Genomic DNA, 18,025 nt, shown 5'->3' with positions numbered 1-18,025 from the left:
GATTTTTATTATTCTTTTTCTAATGCTTTAGCTTGCAAGCATATTAACAAGCCCTGCTGTTTTAGATTGTATTGCATCAGTGTACCTTGGCCCAAAGAGGGCTGTTGCAGAACATTGTGTGATGCTGACCCGTCTCTTCCTATTATTGTTTCTCAGGAGTTTGCTGCACTGACCAAGGAGCTGAATGTCTGTAGGGAGCAGCTGCTGGAGAAGGAGGAGGAGATCTCCGAATTGAAAGCAGAGAGGAACAACACCAGGGTGAGTACAGCTTCAACACAGAAAAAGCAACGACCACACTGTCAAACTAATAGTGTAAGAGCACTGGGAGTCAGATTATCAGATTATCATATTTCTGATGATGCTTAGAGAAGACTTTTTTTCTCATTCCTTTTGTTTAATGTTAAGGTCCAAAAGTTTCCCAAAAGTTTCACAAGTTGCCCCAAATTGTCATTTTAGTTGCAAAAAGGAACGGCTGCACATTTGAAGACATCTTGGCCAAGCTTAAGCTATCTGTTGGTTACGTTTTAAAGTTGGAGAAGCACTGAAGCAACCATGCGCACTATCTGTTTCCAATGCCTAGGCATACCTCATTAGCTTCATACATTCTGCCTGAGCATTTTTCCACTTACTTCACATGGATGGCTGCTCAACAGTAAAGCTAAGTCCAAATGGCACTGCTGCCCTGCAGTGTCCAGTTCAAAGTACAGTATTTTTGGAAATGCAACCAAACAACATTAATGGATCGTCTTACTTTTGAAGTCCTGTATCTTCAGTGAAAACATTTCCTTTTTTAAGCAGTAAGCACACACTGCTGTTGACAGATAAGACTCTGTTTTCCATCCGACTACTGATTAAGTGCGGATTTACTGTCTTGCACTATCTCTCTCTTTCGTGGAAGCAGAAGATTTTAGCTCAACAACTGTGAAAAAACGAGAAGGAGGAGGTGTGATGTACAAAAAAGGGACAGACAAAAGTCATTTTCACTCTCTTACTTTATTATCACCTCGAGTCCTCCGCTGGGCTATTAGAAACCAAACTTTAATTAAGCTGGGTTTAGTTGCTGGTAAGGTTTTACAGTTTATAATTAAATCTTGGAAGGCATGTGCAGGCAGTCAGTGGACTGAGGAGCTAATAACAGAAGTGATGACAGTGGAACAGCCAGTTTGAAATAAACATCAAAGACAGAAATGTAAATTCAGCTTTACTTTAGATTAAGGATTGTTATTCTAACCTAACAATAAACATTCATTGTTTACTTCTGATTAATCAATTATTAGATATTTACTTAAGTATGCAGATGATCTCCAATGACAGAACACACTATTGTCAGTCTAGATTTCTGCATTGGGTGTTAGTTTCCTCAACACTAACCTCCTTCTGCAAAAATTCAGACTGCATCTGTCTGCTAAAATATTTTGTGAAAACAAGAATACTATAAAACTACTATGGGATCTGTCTCTGTCATTTCGTACAGATACAAACCAGATGCTAAATGCTCATAGTCACTGTTATTGATCAGATTTGGATTGAGGATGACATCTTTTCTCTACATTTGTTGCTTTATTTGGAACCATATGTGAAATATATTTTCTAAGGAGGCAAGGACCATACGAGGTCAGACTCAATAATAACTTTGCGTATATACCTATTTATTGCATATAATAGAACATAATAGAATTATCCCGAGGTAATAATGATGCTAGCTACCCAGTTCCACCAGTTGCAAAGCAATATTTGTATATTTCATCATGAGACTTCTCCCTTTACTGTAGACTTACCTAACATTGTTTTTAGAGGTTACATACCTGCAATTTGATGCCTGCATGCTTAAGTATCAGTGCAGCTGCTGTGCAGGAGCATATATTGAATGCATTGGTTTTATTTGACATTAGAGCTCACATTAAACCCAGCAGCAGCTCTTCACTGTATCATTATCCCTGTATAGCACATGTATATTTTCCCATCTTATGTCAAAACTTTAAATAGCAGCATTTCTACCGTATGGTCGGTGAGTCATGTAGAGCATTATTAAAGATGTATGTGCCTGTAGTTCACCAATGAGATGAGAGGGAGCTTGATTTGCAAACAAGTGGCTAACCACAGAATACATTTAATCCAGCTGTGGCTTGCTGAGCAGCATCAGCAGGAGATGTTTAGACTAGTCAAGCAAAGGTATGACAAAGATGAAGTCAGTGAGGGTTTTCTAAACAAATAAGATATTATTTTAGGCTGGAAGTGCACCAGGTCATTACTTTGAGGTTTAAATATTATATTTTTGGATAGGTTACAGGACCAAGTGAAATGTTGGGTTTTGTGTTTCCATGAAATACTGTCAGTGCTGACAGGGTGCAGTCAAACATCTTCCACATTTGTTCCACTACTGAACCTGAGTGATAAACTGGTGAATTAGAGTTTACACCTTTGTCAGCAAACCAGGTGCTCGTTTCTGGGTTAAATAGTGAATGCGCCCATTTGCACGCCCTTGAATGCAAATGGAAAGCTAACGATGGGTCAGTGAATGCAGAGGCTTAATGGACACAAAATCTGTTTCTGGGCTTGTTGTGTTCGCTAAAATATTGTTTGCTCACTATTTGCGTTCAAGGATGCGCAAATGGGTGAGTTCACTATTTAACCCAGAACACAAACTCCTCCACTCCCGCTGTTTCCAGTCATCTGACAGCATTATGGTTAGAATGAAGAATTATTATAGGCTATCTGTGACACCCGGACCTCCTCCCTCACCCACACCTGTCTGGGTGGACCTCCTCACCCTCATCTGACTAGATGGACCCCTCAGCTCTCTCCATGTGCCCCCACCCTACTGAATTTAATTTGATTATTTACACCATATATCATGTGTCCGGCTGGACGTCTATGGACGATGGTGACTTTATTAACAGAACTCTAAATGGTTGCTGTTGGCTGTAACCACGGCAACAACAGGACAAACAGATTGTACAGAAAAACTGAACTCTAACCGTTCCCTCATCCACTCACTCATACCTTATGTGCGCGCACACACACACACACACACACGCACGCACACACACACACACACACACACACACACACACACACACTGGTTCACTGGCTCCGCCCCCATACAGCTCTCATTCATTCATTCATCTCTGAAAGCCACACATACTCTGTCTCTTCTTGTACTCTGTCCTGAAGTAACATATAGCTATCCATAAATCAATGCGGACTAAAATTCCCAAGCAGATCAATCCTCACACAGTAAATTCATTTTTATCAGTGCAAAATGTCCATGGGAAAAATCTGATGTCATCAAAGATATTATCAAACTTCTGTTAAAAATCTTCTTTTTGAAATGTAAATGATATTTCAAAGGAAATACATGACAGAAATAAAGTGAAATGAAGCTACAAGAATATATCCTCATTCTAACATGGACCTCCATGGTCTGCGTTAAAATCAACCCTGTAACGCGAAACTGGGCGAGCGCAGACTTTTAACCAACTAGCCCAGAAATGGGATACGGGAAAATGTGTGAAATGGACACATTTTGCCTCGCACTGGGCTTAACGATTTAATGAGTCAGTGCAGAAACGAGCCCCAGGTTCATTCAGCCCATCACATCCCAGTTGTGTTTCCCAGGTAGATCTACTGTCGTTACCAGGTTTTCTGGACTCTTTGTCCTTGTGAAGCTTTCTACTGGCAGCATGTTATAATTAAATGAACAAAATCTCTATGTGTAACTTTGAAAGGATTTTTCTTGTTTGTTTGTTTTGCAGAGTAAAATGTTCTTGCAATGTCCACGCTTTAATACTTGTGAAGAATTTCTTTGTGGTATAAGATATTTTTTGGGGGAAAAAAACAAGAGTAAAAACAAAGAGGCATTTTAGAACAGTTTGAAGTGGATTTGAATGTGGGTTTTACTTTGTGGCAAACGTGTTTATGCTTGCCTGTATTGGACCAGTGTCTGATCAAATTACCTGTGCATGTTTTTACCTGATGATGCTGATGAAAGGGTGGTCTCTTCTGTGTCTCTCTTCAGCTACTGCTGGAGCATCTGGAGTGTCTGGTATCCAGGCACGAGAGGTCGCTTCGTATGACGGTCGTCAAGCGGCAGGCGCAGTCTCCCTCGGGAGTCTCCAGTGAGGTGGAGGTCCTCAAGGCGCTCAAATCCCTGTTTGAACACCATAAAGCCCTTGATGAGAAGGTTAGTCTTTGTCCATTGATGAGATGCCCCTCTGGATGGAATTTTATTATGCAGAGTTTGAGCTCCGGTCCAAACAGTAAACTATGTCATATTGAAACTCTATCTTTGGTCAAGTATGTACATTAAAGAAATACATTAAAATATGTAGGAGAGAAGAACATTATCCTTTAAAAAAAACAAAGCGGGAAAATACCCACAAATATAAACAAACAGAAGGAACAGTAGATAGGAAACAATATTTAGCGAATACTGAATATTACATGATGAATAAATGGAATGAAACTGCAAAAAGATTCAGCCACAAAATGAAAAATACTTGAAATGCATTGAAAACTTTCTGCATGCACCGTATTATTATTATTATTATTATTATAATTGGACTGAATGCTGTAGCTGTCTCCTAATGGTGCAAACATCAGTGACAAAGCTGTAGCTGTTGATTTTTCTGTTCATGTTTGTCGGTTTAACCTCAGATGTTTCTGACCAGGGTTTTCCCGCTGGCTCAAAGCCTGCTGATTTATGACCTTAGCCCCTATGTGATATCACTCCCGCCCTGTAATCCATTCATCCTCTCCTCTAAAAGCCATCATTTATAAAGCATGTCCAATAACATGCTGTTCAGGGGAATAAAAGCCGTCCTGGACAGCTGGGGGCTATCCTACATTGGACCCTCGCTAACTTCTAATCCAAGATCAAATTCCTCTGAGATCTTGATAGCATCTTATTGGGCCACAGGAGCGGTGGCACACACTCATCATGCAGTGCAAGTAATTGCTCCATCACTGCTGTGACAAACCTAGAAGGGGATATCTATAGTCTGACTTTCCTCTGAGTTCACAAACGAACAGAGGAGCGTGGGAGGGGAATCTCCTCCCAGCAACCAGTGCTTTAAAAGCTATAAAAGCCTTATAACGCTGCTTTGAAGCCTTAGCAAAGTGTTTTTGTGAGGCTAAAGGAGGAAAAGAGGACAAGTCTTTTAGCTGCCGCAGTAGGGCTTCCTCTCCGCTGTGTTAAATCTGGAAGGCTTCTCTTTTAAAGGGAGCACAGAGTCAGAGTCTAACTTAACACAAGTTCATTACTTTCATGTGTTAAAATTGTCTCCTACAGAATTACATGAATTTCATGACAGACATTTGTTTTCTTATTTGTTTGTTTTTTGATTTTCAGGTAAGAGAGAGACTACGGGTGTCACTGGAGAGGGTATCCGCCTTGGAGGAGGAGCTCACAGCAGCCAATCAGGAGGTGAGAGCTAGTTGAGTTCATGAATATTACAGAATCTTTGAATCTTCTTCATTTTGTACATTCTGTTTACCGCATCTCTATTATCCACTGATAGAAGACTAGATAAAAACACGAAGGGCTGATATCAAACATCAGCCAAACTTGCATTAAATAACTAAATGATAAAATGAATACAGATTTATTTGATGTGCTGTATTGGGTTTATAGTGGAAGTAAAATAAATATATACTCAGGTTTGGGAAAATGAAAACAACAAAAACATACTGATATGGGAGTTTATTTCTGTAACTACAGTGCTTTACATGCAAGAAATTAGTTTCAGTTTTGTATTTAAAAAAAAAATGAAGACAGATAAAATTTGTAATATCCAGAAAATTAATAATAATATACATAATGAAAAAGAAATAAACTGAGTGTTTTTGGTTTTTTTTTATTTTTATTTTTTAACATGTATTACATATATGCAAACAATATATATCCTGCGCGGTTGTTTTTTGTGCGAATGGAAATCAAATACATACATTCTGTCAGTCCTGAAATGTTTCTTGCATTATGTATCAGCTCAACACCCAGATACAACCACAGCAGCTCTTCAGGCTTCACTCACCCATATCTTTACAGGGAATAGCACAAAATAACCATGTGCATGAGTGGTTGAAGCATAGTACTGACATAAGAGAGGCCACTCTCGCTGTGGTGGCCTTACTCCCTTTCAAACCTCTGGCTCAGGATGGCAGCAGTGCCAGAGCAGCTCTTGTGCTGCAGATGGTCCTGTTCCAGCTGAGGAAAAAAACCCTCAGGCTGCCACTTCACAGCCTGTCAGACATGCCACTGTGACACTCAGGCCTAGAATAAAAGTTGGTAAGGAGAGGAGAAGAAGAGGGGAGGGAGGCAAAAAGCAGAGGGGGATGAGGATGGAGTTTGTTTGGAGTGGGTGGATGGACAGACGGTGAGATGGGGCTGCAAAGGAGAAAATGCAAAAAAAAAAAAAAAAAACAGCTAGGAGAGGCAAAAGGTAAAAATAGAGACTGTAAAGGGGGAGATGGATACAGTGTGTGTGTGTGTGTGTGTGTGTTAGGGCTGAAAGATATATCGTTATTGTATGTATATCTAGATATGAACATTCAAGATATTAACATCGAAAAAGCAACAATATATCGATATATCGATCCCACTGCTGCCATAGAAGCTGAGCTGAGCGCCAACATGCAGTCCTCCACAACTGACAACGAAGAGGACCCCCTTCTGTGGTGGAGAACTCACAAAGTCAACTTTCCCCGGCTTAGCAACATAGCAAGAAAATACTTGTGCATGCAGGCCACCAGCTCTCCCTCAGAGAGAATCTTTAGTGCATCAGGCAACACTGTGAATTGTGAGAGGTCCTGTCTGAAGCCAGACATGGTTAACAAGCTAGTGTTCCTGGCAAAGAATCTGTAGAAGTTGTGGTGTAACTACCTCTGTTCTGTGAGTAGCAAATGCATTTTCTGCAAACAGTTATGTTGTCTTTAGAAGAATATAACATGTTGCACTTCAATGCACTTTCAGTGTTTCACCTTCCACCAGCTGCTGCATATATTTGTTATTTATTGGTGAAGCAGAGCTGCAGTAAAATGTTTGATTTGTAATTTATTTATTCGTAATTTATGTTAATGTTGATGACTGGCAGTGAGTTCTTATGAATAAAACTGCACTTTCCACATTCTTTTGTATTATGATGTTTGTATATTTCTGAAAAAATGGCGTGGGTTTTTACCGAACCCGTTGTCATATCGTATCGTGTCGATATCGAGATATCTGACATGAATATCGAGATATGAAATTTTGTCCATATCGTTCAGCCCTAGTGTTGTGTGTGTGTGTGTGTGTGTGTAAATAAAAGTGGAAGGTGCATTTGGTCAAAAAACATCTGCCAAAGAGGTGAAACAAGAGGGAGAGTCACAGGACAATAGCTTTACAGAAAACCTACAATCATGTGATGGATGGACAGTTGCTGCTGAAGGTGCTTGTCATCTGACTCTATGAAAAGGAGGATGTGAGCAGAGAGGATGAGAATACATAAAAAAATAGTTGAACTTTTTAAAAACAACTTCTGGCTTAGACTGACTGGATAGTAATGGAAGAAAGACTTTAGCCCACATCACATCGGTAAGGTTAGAAAGCCTGTGTAGTCCATGTGTGAGGCTGCCCCTCGTAAATGGTTAACACTACATCTGTCAGTTCTGCAGACAGATGAATGATTGAACCTTGAGGCAGTGGAAGAGGCATTTAAACGGGTTCTACTGAATAGAAATGTCCACACCTCAGAGGCTCCAGGGAGGTGAGGTGGGAAGGGAGCCGGCGAACTGGAAATTGATTTGGGATGGGGGTCTGGTATGAGTCCCCTCTCCCTCAGGGGGGTTTGGACAACACGGCAACGCCTGATGAAATCTGCCCCCTCTGACCTCACACAGTCACAGATGCTTAAGTGGCCACATACAGATGAGTGCAGGTGAATGCAATGTGCTGTTATGGAACATTCTGTAATAGGAACTATTCTGGACAATTAATGGTTGTTTACTTTTTTATTCATGAGGAATGCCTCTCATTGATTTACTGATTGCACCTTTACTCTCTTCCAACTAAAATAATCCAAATATCTTGGCACTAGGTTTAATTCACAGATCAAATCTAAAGAAAACACTGAACCGATTGTTGACCAGGGTCAACAAAGAATTCAGTTTAATGCAGAGTCTACATTGTTTTACATTCATTTCATAAATACATATTGTTATATACCATTTTGTGCAACTTTTATCATTCTTTTATTGAAATCCTTTTAACCTTTCCTTTTATTTTCTGGTTCAGTGGGTTGTCTGTGAAGGAGAAAAACTGCCTAAACAACATCGTGAAAGAGTGTTTTCAGATTATTGGCATTCGGCAAAGGAATCGGCGCACAATCTAGGAGAAAGAATCAGCTGAGAAAGCAAAAATAATTCTCACTCAACCAGACCACACTGTCGACTGAGTTTGTACTGTTGCCTTCTAGTTGAAGCAATAATGTGCCCAACAGGAAAACAAATTGCTATGCAGACCCCACCTATTTTAGATGAAATAGACTATTTTTAAATGATTTATTTATTTGAAATTAGTTAATGTGTCTCTTAATCTTTCCTTTACTGATCATTGGTGTTTGTGAGAAAGCTAACACTGAATTGGACATTTGGGATGAGTATAGCTGACTGAACTGAACTGAACTGAACTGAACTGGACTGAACTGGACTGAACTGAACTGGACTGAACTGAACTGAACTGAGTACCAAAAACCTGAAGTGGACAATAGAGTCAAACAAATAAAAAAACGTAAATGAACATGTAACATTTTAAAGCTTTTCACCCTGATTCCATTTTCCTTCAGCGGTGATAAAAATGTGGTTTATTATAGAGCTTGTTTGCTGAATGAAAATGATCCTAAAAACAGAAACATCTTGTTTTCAGAAAACACATGGAAACAAATCACTGCAGCAAACGTTGTCTGAGAAACGCTAACATCTAGTCAGTGGCATGTAATGATTAATGTTGCAAAATTCCTTATATCTCATCAGTTTCATCAGTCAAGTTTTTCCCATGTCCATTGGAGAAATCTCCTTCCTGCAGAGATAACCCTTCACTAAATTAGTTTTAAAACACTTTAAATGAGTAATAAAGTGTAAGTACTGTTACAGTCTCAAGGTCACTGTGGTGGATTTTTAAAGGTTTTTAACCATTAAAGAAATAAGCCTTTTTAAGACTAAATAAATGCTAACTTGGGACCAGAACAGTCAATGTGTGATCGAGGGGTTCTGTGAATTCTCCTATGGGTCATAGAAAAAAAAAGAAGGAAATCCCATGCTAACACAGGCAAATTGGGAGTTTTTTGCATTTTTAGCTCAATGCTCACGTGAATATGTGTGTGTGTGTACGTGTGCATGTGTTTGTGTGTATGTATGTGCACTGCTGCAAAGCTTGTGATTGATTAATTGATATGTGCATCGTGCCTGAGACTTTCAGTTCTCCTTGCCCTCTCCTTGACAACATCAATCTTTCATACTTTAAAAAACCCCAGCCCTTCTGTCTTCCCTCTCCCCCTCTTTGACTGACTTCTCCCTCGTTGCATTAAATTAGACTCAATCCACAGAGTACTGAAGAACTAGAAAGAAATGATTACTTTCTTCTTGGTCCTCCTCCTTTTTGTTCATCTGCCTTTGATAAGGAGTAATATCAGCAGGATCAAAAACAAATAATAGGAGTAGTGTCGTTGCACATCTGGCAACTTGTCCTATGTGTAATTTCAGAAATGCAGCTACAGCATCGTCATTTAATGTGTTTTTATGCTGAGTTGTGTTTGATCTCTGAGCTGGACAAATGACAGACACTCTATGGTATAAAATAATGGTACACAGACATTCATTCATTCATTCATTCATCATTTGAACCCACTTCATCCTCACTAGGTCGCTGAAGCCTATCCCAGCTACTTATGGAAGAATAATTAAGCCTCTGTTAAAACTAATGAACAGAGACATTCAGAATGTAACACTGAATATGAAGCAATCTGTTGCCAGTAAAGTCTCAGTCTATTTTATTGCCCATTAACTCCATCACAAATAACTGTTGTCAGTGCTAGTGCTGATGTAAGGAATAGGTTTGGATTTCAGTTTTAACTCAATCATTACAGAGTATTGTTTTATATTTTCACAGAAATGTCACTAATTGTCTCGCTGTTTAATGGAAATAACATTTCAAACACTCCACTGAACATGTCAGTTATTCTACATTATTTCCTGAATTAGAATATGAATACTTGTTTTTTTTTATAAAATAAGGTCCACCCCATGACCGATATCTAACTACCTGGAAATTTACCCTGTATCTCCAAACAGTGATTTAAGATCCCTGGATGATTTTGAGCACATCCTCTGAATACTCACATGGCAGAACTAGCATGATGCAAATGGAACGACAGTGTCATTCTATCAGTTTTTATTTTATTTTATTTTTTTCTTACTTATGCAGGAAGTTATTTATGGATCCTGACTGGGTTCATAGCTGAGCCATCATTCCTGTCAGTAATAATGAAACTGTACTCCTCAAATTTAGATGAGGTAACATGATGCTAGATAGAGGGGAAACACAAGAAGTAAGAGAATTAGACTTAAAGGGGTCACATTTTGCTAAACCCACTTTTATTAGTCTTTGGTTCATTTAATTGTGTATTTGGACCCTAATAGTTCATAAAGTTTGAATTTGAACCCTCCAGGTGCTGCAATGCTATCTTTATATTCATTTTGGCAAAAATTGAGTGGATTTCTACAACCTGTTTTAATTCTTTTTTAATTTGTTACGTCTATAACTAGTTACATCACGACATTTGCACATATAAGGTCAAGACTTCCGATGAAAATTTCTCCGAGTATGACATAATTGTTTGTCAGCAGCAGTGGTTGTAGTTCATACTGAAAATAAGTCCAAACTTTGAGCCAGTTACCTAAAATAGTAAGTAAAAGTAAGTAAGTAAATTTTATTTATAGAGCACTTTTCGCAGACAGGGTCACAAAGTGCTTTACAGTGCGAAGTACAGATAAACAGTATGAAAAAAAAAACAATTAAAATATCATTAAAACACAATAAAATACAATTAAAATACAATTAAAATATAATAAATACATAAAGTGCAATCAGTTTGCAGCAGCCCTGAGTCATTTGGGAAATTAAAAAGCCTGCTTGAACAGGAGTGTTTTGAGATGTTTTTTTAAAACTCTCTACAGAGTCCATGGACCGTAAGTGTAGAAGCAGGTCATTCCAAAGACGTAGTGCAACAGCTTTAAAAGACCTGTCACCCTGTGTGCTAAAAAGGGTGCGATGTTCAGTTGTTGGTTGTATTAACGAACACAAGCGGTTGAATGCGACAGAGCAGCACAGCCAACAACCTGGAGGGGGTGGGGTGTGAAGTGGTTCATTTGCATTTAAAGGGCCAGCACTCAAAATGACCTTTCAGGTGTCATTCCTAAGAAATAGGGTTGAAGATGGACCTGTGGAGTTGAATTAATGAAGAATTCAGACCCAAGCATAGCATTACAGTTTATGTAGACCACAGGGAAATGTTTTAAAATGCATAATTCCATTTAAAAAAGCAAAATATCACTCCTTTAAAAAACAAATCAAAGTTTATCCAGTAAAAGGCACATTATAAAATTATTGCACAAGTTACTCAAAAAATAAACTACATTTTTTAGACTCATTTACTCTTATGATTCACAGCATATTTTAACAGCTCAAACACTCTAGATAAAAGCTTGAGGAGAGAGAATGTTTAGAATACTACTGCTGTTCCATACTGCCTACACACTACGTGCTCTTTTCAACAGCAGTATACAGTGCAGTGGGTTGTATGTGAACGTTAATTCACAATACTACATAGTCACTTGCCTACAAAGCTTCTCAACATGGAAACAATTAGCTGTCAATGGTTGGCAGTGAAATCATTTGGTATAAATGAGAGTATTTATATGGATTATGTCACTCTCTACCATTAACTTGCTTGTCAGTTTATTTGAATGTTTCTGACGGGTAAAGCAGAATGCTATTTCTTGCTCCAATAATTATTTGTATGAAAATATGTGACAGCAGAACAGTTCTAGGTACTTAGAGCTGTTGTCACTCATTTACCCAACAGTGCAAGGCTGGTTTTTCCTACACTTTTCAGCTATATATCCATATTTAATGTATGTAAACCGCAAACTTTGGTCCAAACTCTAGCAGAGCAGGTAGCAGTAATGCACTAATTACAGAGGTTGCGACCTGCAGTGACACAAAACAAGGAGAGGAGGATGACTGTAATACATGCAATGAATGTAATGCATCAGTATACACCCAGGTATCTTTGATATAGTGCAGTCCGGGTTAGCTGAATCTAAGTGATAATTCGACTCCATCCAACAAACTCCGGCAGGAAGAGGCTGGGCAGACTTGCTCAGATGCTTGTTAAAACATTTAAGGCAAAACCAAAAAATAAATTAATTGCAGTGGGCCCACAGTAAACTGCTGCTGCATGCTATTCAATTATTTTCTGTTTTGAGATAATCTCTAATAAGTAAAGCATTACCATCTACAGTATGCATCTGCTTATTTTAATGGTTTGTATGTTGCACATTCCTACTTTAACCTCAGGTTTAAGGGAAGTCTTGTTTTGGAAAGAGGCACCAGGATGTCTCATAGGCTTCAGATTATTTATGAGACAAGCGGTAGCCAAGCACAACGTTTACCTTTCTCTTCTGTATCAGGAAGGAAGTGATAATCACATGGTGTCTGTCAAGAAGGAACCTAATTATTGTTGTCGGTCATCTCACTGACAAGATTATGACTCTGGGACAGTTTGTTAAGGTGGTAAAATAAGACACGAGGTCCACGGGACAAGATGATTATAGTGATTGTATAGTGTTCACATGATTCCAACTTAATGTTAGCTACAGAAATTCCTGCACAGTCAAGCAACGCATACTGTAATTTACAAGTACTGCACCAGAGGGAAACATGGCAACTTAAGTCAGGGTTATAAAACACTGATCCTTTTGTGTTGATTCAATGTTCAGGTTTAAATGAGTTTAGTTGAAAATCTAATTAAAAATATCAGCTTTCTCACCCTCTATCAATAACTCTTTGTATGTGTGTTGTTAGTCTGACCTTGTATCGTGTGTATCTTATTGTATTTTGTTGTGCTGCAGATTGTGGCCTTACGGGAGCAGAATGCTCACATTCAAAGGAAAGTGGCATCTGGAGAAGGAGGCGAGGATCTACTGGAGGGCAGTGAAGCTCAACAGAAAGTCCATGGCAAGGTGAGGTTCTTTAGTGGAATAGAAAAGAATACTTTCCATTTCTCATCTTTGTAAAAACCTAACAATGGCCAAAGGTATTTTGAAATGTAAAAGGTCCTTAAAATAACAGAAGATGGCATGGCCTTTGGTAGCTCTTTCTCTTTAATTTTTTATACTATCCTTGTAAAGGTTATCTGCTGTTCAGAATTGGTCTTTATGTTTTTGTGTCCCTATATATACAGGGTGGGGAAGCAAAATTTACAATGAACATTTAGTTGTTTTTTCTCAGCAGGCACTACGTCAATTGTTTTGAAACCAAACATATATTGATGTCATAATCATACCTAACACTATTATCCATACCTTTTCAGAAACTTTTGCCCATATGAGTAATCAGGAAAGCAAACGTTAAAGAGTGTGTGATTTGCTGAATGCACTCGTCACACCAAAGGAGATTTCAAAAATAGTTGGAGTGTCCATAAAGACTGTTTATAATGTAAAGAAGAGAATGACTATGAGCAAAACTATTACGAGAACGTCTGGAAGATACTATTAAAGAAGAATGGGAGAAGTTGTCACCTGAATATTTGAGGAACACTTGCACAAGTTTCAGGAAGCGTGTGAAGGCAGTTATTGAGAAAGAAGAAGGACACATAGAATAAAAACATTTTCTATTATGTACATTTTCTTGTGGCAAATAAATTCTCATGACTTTCAATAAACTAATTGATCATACACTGTCTTTCAATCCCTGCCTCAAAATATTGTAAATTTTGCTTCCCCACACTGTATTTATTCAAAGTCTTCTTTTCAACATCTGTGTGCTGGCATTGCACACATATCTCCCACACATAAAATTCCTCCTTGTGTTTTAATCAGTACAAGGTTTTTAAATTATTGGTTGTGATCATACATTAGCTCTGCAGGCATCCTGAAGGTGACCTGCAGGCAGGTCAAAGCTCTGGCTGTGACCTCCCATTATGCAGGATCACATGTGCAAGTGCATGGATGAATACAAATTTCCCTGTGATTATTAATTTAATGACAGCGGTGTAACTACAGCCACATTTACTCGATTATACAAAACAGGGGCTGACATTGTTTTATGTCATGAGTGTTACAGCCAAAGGCAGATGCTAGAAATCCTTTTTACATGCAGACAGCAGCGTCTGCATCTTACAGAGGATACCTAGGTAGATCAATGGAGATGCTATTACTTGCTGCTGGTTTGTAGGGAAGGGATGTGGGGGAGCAAATGAGACTAAGGAGATGAAGAGTGTGTTGTGCAGAGGGTTGGGCTAATGAGACAGCTCTGTTCTGCTCTGTTTTGTGAAGATAAAAGGAGTGAATATGAATGTGTGTTGGCTTTGTGTGTGTTTGCCATTAAAAACTGCATGGCTGTGTTAACTCCTGTGCCCTATTAGTCTTGTGGTTTTGTGGCTCAAAATCATAAACCTTGTAGTGAAAGTGAGGGCAAGTTACTCGGTGTCAATGCAGACATGTGGTAATGGCTTCCATCAGCAGGGCATGACAAGCCTCATGTGTAGGGCTCAAAATCATCTTCATCTGATTCACGAGGTTCAGACATGTCCTCAACTTGTCATTAATGTAACAAGCAGAAAGAGGTCAATAAGAGAGGGAGAAGTGAGAAAGGAAGTAAAAAGACAAGGCAGGGCTCTCAGAACTGAAGCATAGACCTTGTTCATCCTTATAATCAGCTGATACACTGACACATGTGGTTTGTTGTGTTACCTTCTTTATCTCTTATGCAATGAGCATCAAGAAAATACAAGATGGGAAATTTGCAGATGCTTTTAACCTGGAAATGTCTTGGAATAATGTGTCAACTGCTGTGTTTTATCGTAGGTGTTTGGTGTGATTTTTTTCAGACTATTAAAAAAGATTAAAAAAAAAAAAACTGTAAGGGCTATAGTGAAATATTATTTTAATTAGCAGCATTAACTGTATTAACAGCTTATAATGTCACTGAACTGTAGCTGATGGTAGCTTTCCGGGCATTCAGGAGTAGTACAAATTATTTGCCAAATCTAGTGTAATTTTATTTTAAGGTCAGCTCAGACCAAGGAATTACAATGAGATAGAAAGTGTTTTAGATGGTCTAACCTGCAGCTCTTATTTTCAGGCATGTCACCTTTTTAAGGAGCTTATAGTGACATCAACAGGTTAAGGAGAGTTGCATAGCATAGACAAAATACAAAAGAATAGGTAATTTATTTGTACATCTCTGTAAGTAACAGTAACTCACTATTGCTTGTCTCATTCATGTAAATTATATTATCATATTATACAAATCATATCCAGCTGTACTTATGACACACCAGTTGCAAGTTCAAGCCTCAGCCTTTTGTCACAGATAAATGAAGATGCCGGCATTTCTCTTAAATTTTCTGCAAACTGCATCAATATTGCCATTTAAATTTCCCCACTCTTAAAAAAAACATACTGTTCTAATGTTATTCAAATGTGGAAACAGTACAATACTTTGGGCTGAATAATGTATTGTCTGTGGGACAGTTGTAGCATTTTGCAGTAAAATAGAGCTGAACCTGTAAAGTTGTATCTTTTTACGAGGGTGGCCCACTGTTGGCACGCTGGTATGAAAATGAGAGGTGTGATTTAATGGGCTATGCTCCCTGATCGGATGAATCATTGATCATGGGCAGCAGCCTGAGAGGCCCAGTTAGGTTTGTTCTCACAGATGGATGGCCGAGGATGGGCAGCTGGGTCTGTTACAACTGAGAGACTGAGCAGTAGAGAATAAAGACATCACTTTTCCCCACTCTACACTGTTATCTGCTTCACAATAACTATACAGGGTGTATCACAAAAACTATACATTTTGAAAAATTACCCCCAGTTCCACATTTGATCATTTTTGGAATTTTCTTTTATGGATGTTGGTAGGTAGGTTGGTAGGTAGGGTGCATATTTGTCCAAATTTACAGACCCAGGATTTCATGCATGAGTGAGCAGGGGCAAATTGTACAATCCAAGTTAAAACTGGTAGCGGAAGGATTTAAACCTAATCAAAGGTCATGGGAGGGGACAGTGGGCATCCATCTTGTTTTCCACAAAATTGCCAGGTTACAGCATTAACACTTTGGCCACCATGTAAATTTCATTTCTTTACCCATGGCAGCTGTTCCTGCCTTTCAAAGTTAATTCAACTTGTTTAGGCCTGAAAGTGTCACTGAGGATAGGCCAAGTTAGGGCTAGAGTTAGGGTTAGGGTTAACCCTAAACTATTGCTTGTCTCATTCATGTAAATTATATTATCATATTATACAAATCATATCCAGCTGTACTAATGACACACCAGTTGCAAGTTCAAGCCTCAGCCTTTTGTCACAGATGAATGAAGATGCCTGCATTTCTCTTAACTTTTCTGCAAACTGTATCAATATTGCCATTTAAATTTCCCCACTCTTAAAAAAAGCATACTGTTCTAATGTTATTCAACAGTGGAAAAAGTATGATACTGGGAGCTGAATAATGTATTGTCTGTGGAACAGTTGTGGCATTTTGCAGTAAAATAGAGCTGAACCTGTTAACCCTAAACCTAACCCTAACCAGTTTTAACTTGGATTGCACAATTTACCCCTGCTCACTCATGCATGAAAACCTGGGTCTGTAAATTTGATCAAGTATCCACCAATCCCCTACCTAAAATTCCAAAAATTTTCAAATGCGGAACTGGGGTAATTTTTCAAATGTATTGGTTTTTTTTTGTTTTTTTTGATACACCCTGTATTTAAGTGTAAAGAGAATACTTTAAAAGGCTGTCAGATAGTGTTATTTAAGTAGGATAATAAAGTTGTTGTCTCATGTTTTATTCCTTACTCTAAGCCTCTGTCAGTTCTACCTTGCTGACAAACCCCTCATTAATCTACCACATGCAGAGGCCATGGTGCAGCACAGAGTGACAACTCAGTGAATCCTAATCATATTAATAATGCATCTGTCAAAGTCATTTCTCCAGTTGAGACTGGAGTGATTCTCAGTTGCTAAGTCTTCAAAATCAAAGCAGGAGAGGAGCCATAGTCTCCTGAAAGTAAAATTGAGTTAATCTGTAGTGAGAAGGAGACTGATTTGTCAAGACCTACTTGAACATTCATGAGCCAGAAGCCATGGCATGACAGGATATTATTTTATGTGGCATTGTTGCTATTGTTTGTCTATTCCTGCCATATATTCTTTAATTTTAAATAACTGCATTTTCTTGTAAGAGTCTCTGAAATGTTCCGGGAAGAAAGTGTATGGAAGAATTTAAAGGCTTAGTGTTTTCCCCCACCTGGGTCAGGGTCAGAGATATGAGGTCTGACTTTGGATTAATAACTGAAGCTTCTTAACTCTTCTCCTCCCCAGCGTCTCTCCAATGGCTCTCTGGAGTCGGCCCATGAGGCAAGTCAGGTGGTGGAGCTGCAGGACCTGCTGGAAAAGCAGAACTACGAACTGGCCCAGATGAAGGAGCGCATGTCCTCACTATCCTCACGAGTGTCCGAGGTGGAGCAGGAGCTGGAGACAGCCCGCAAGGACCTCATTAAGTCCGAGGAGATGAACAACAAGTACCAGAGGGACATCAAAGAGGTTACAACACATGCACACACAGAGGACACACAAAGCATGCACATACACATTAACCAGCCAAATAACAGTTGCAAGAGAGACTTCAAAGATTGTCAGCAGTGACCTAAAAAAGCATAGATTAACATGCCCGCTCACAGTTCCCCTCCCTTTTTATTAAGCGTTCC

At 38.8% G+C, this 18,025-nt stretch overlaps 1 protein-coding gene across 12 annotated transcripts in view; it reads left to right on the top strand.

Moving 5' to 3' along the window:
- The window catches only part of ppfia2 (PTPRF interacting protein alpha 2), a 200,122-nt gene that overhangs the window by 142,537 nt on the left and 39,560 nt on the right, over positions 1–18,025 (top strand). For all 12 annotated transcript variants that reach the window (XM_030148916.1, XM_030148913.1, XM_030148920.1 and 9 more), the window contains 5 exons: positions 157–258; positions 4,019–4,183; positions 5,351–5,425; positions 13,165–13,275; positions 17,640–17,861. In XM_030148916.1, the coding sequence (XP_030004776.1) occupies positions 157–258; positions 4,019–4,183; positions 5,351–5,425; positions 13,165–13,275; positions 17,640–17,861 (675 nt within the window). The remainder of the gene's footprint in view (positions 1–156; positions 259–4,018; positions 4,184–5,350; positions 5,426–13,164; positions 13,276–17,639; positions 17,862–18,025) is intronic.

Source organism: Sphaeramia orbicularis, chromosome 12, assembly GCF_902148855.1.
Source record: "Sphaeramia orbicularis chromosome 12, fSphaOr1.1, whole genome shotgun sequence".
Lineage (NCBI taxonomy): Eukaryota > Metazoa > Chordata > Actinopteri > Kurtiformes > Apogonidae > Sphaeramia > Sphaeramia orbicularis.
The sequence above is the reverse complement of the archived record's forward strand: the minus strand, read 5'-3'. Positions and strand labels throughout refer to the sequence as shown.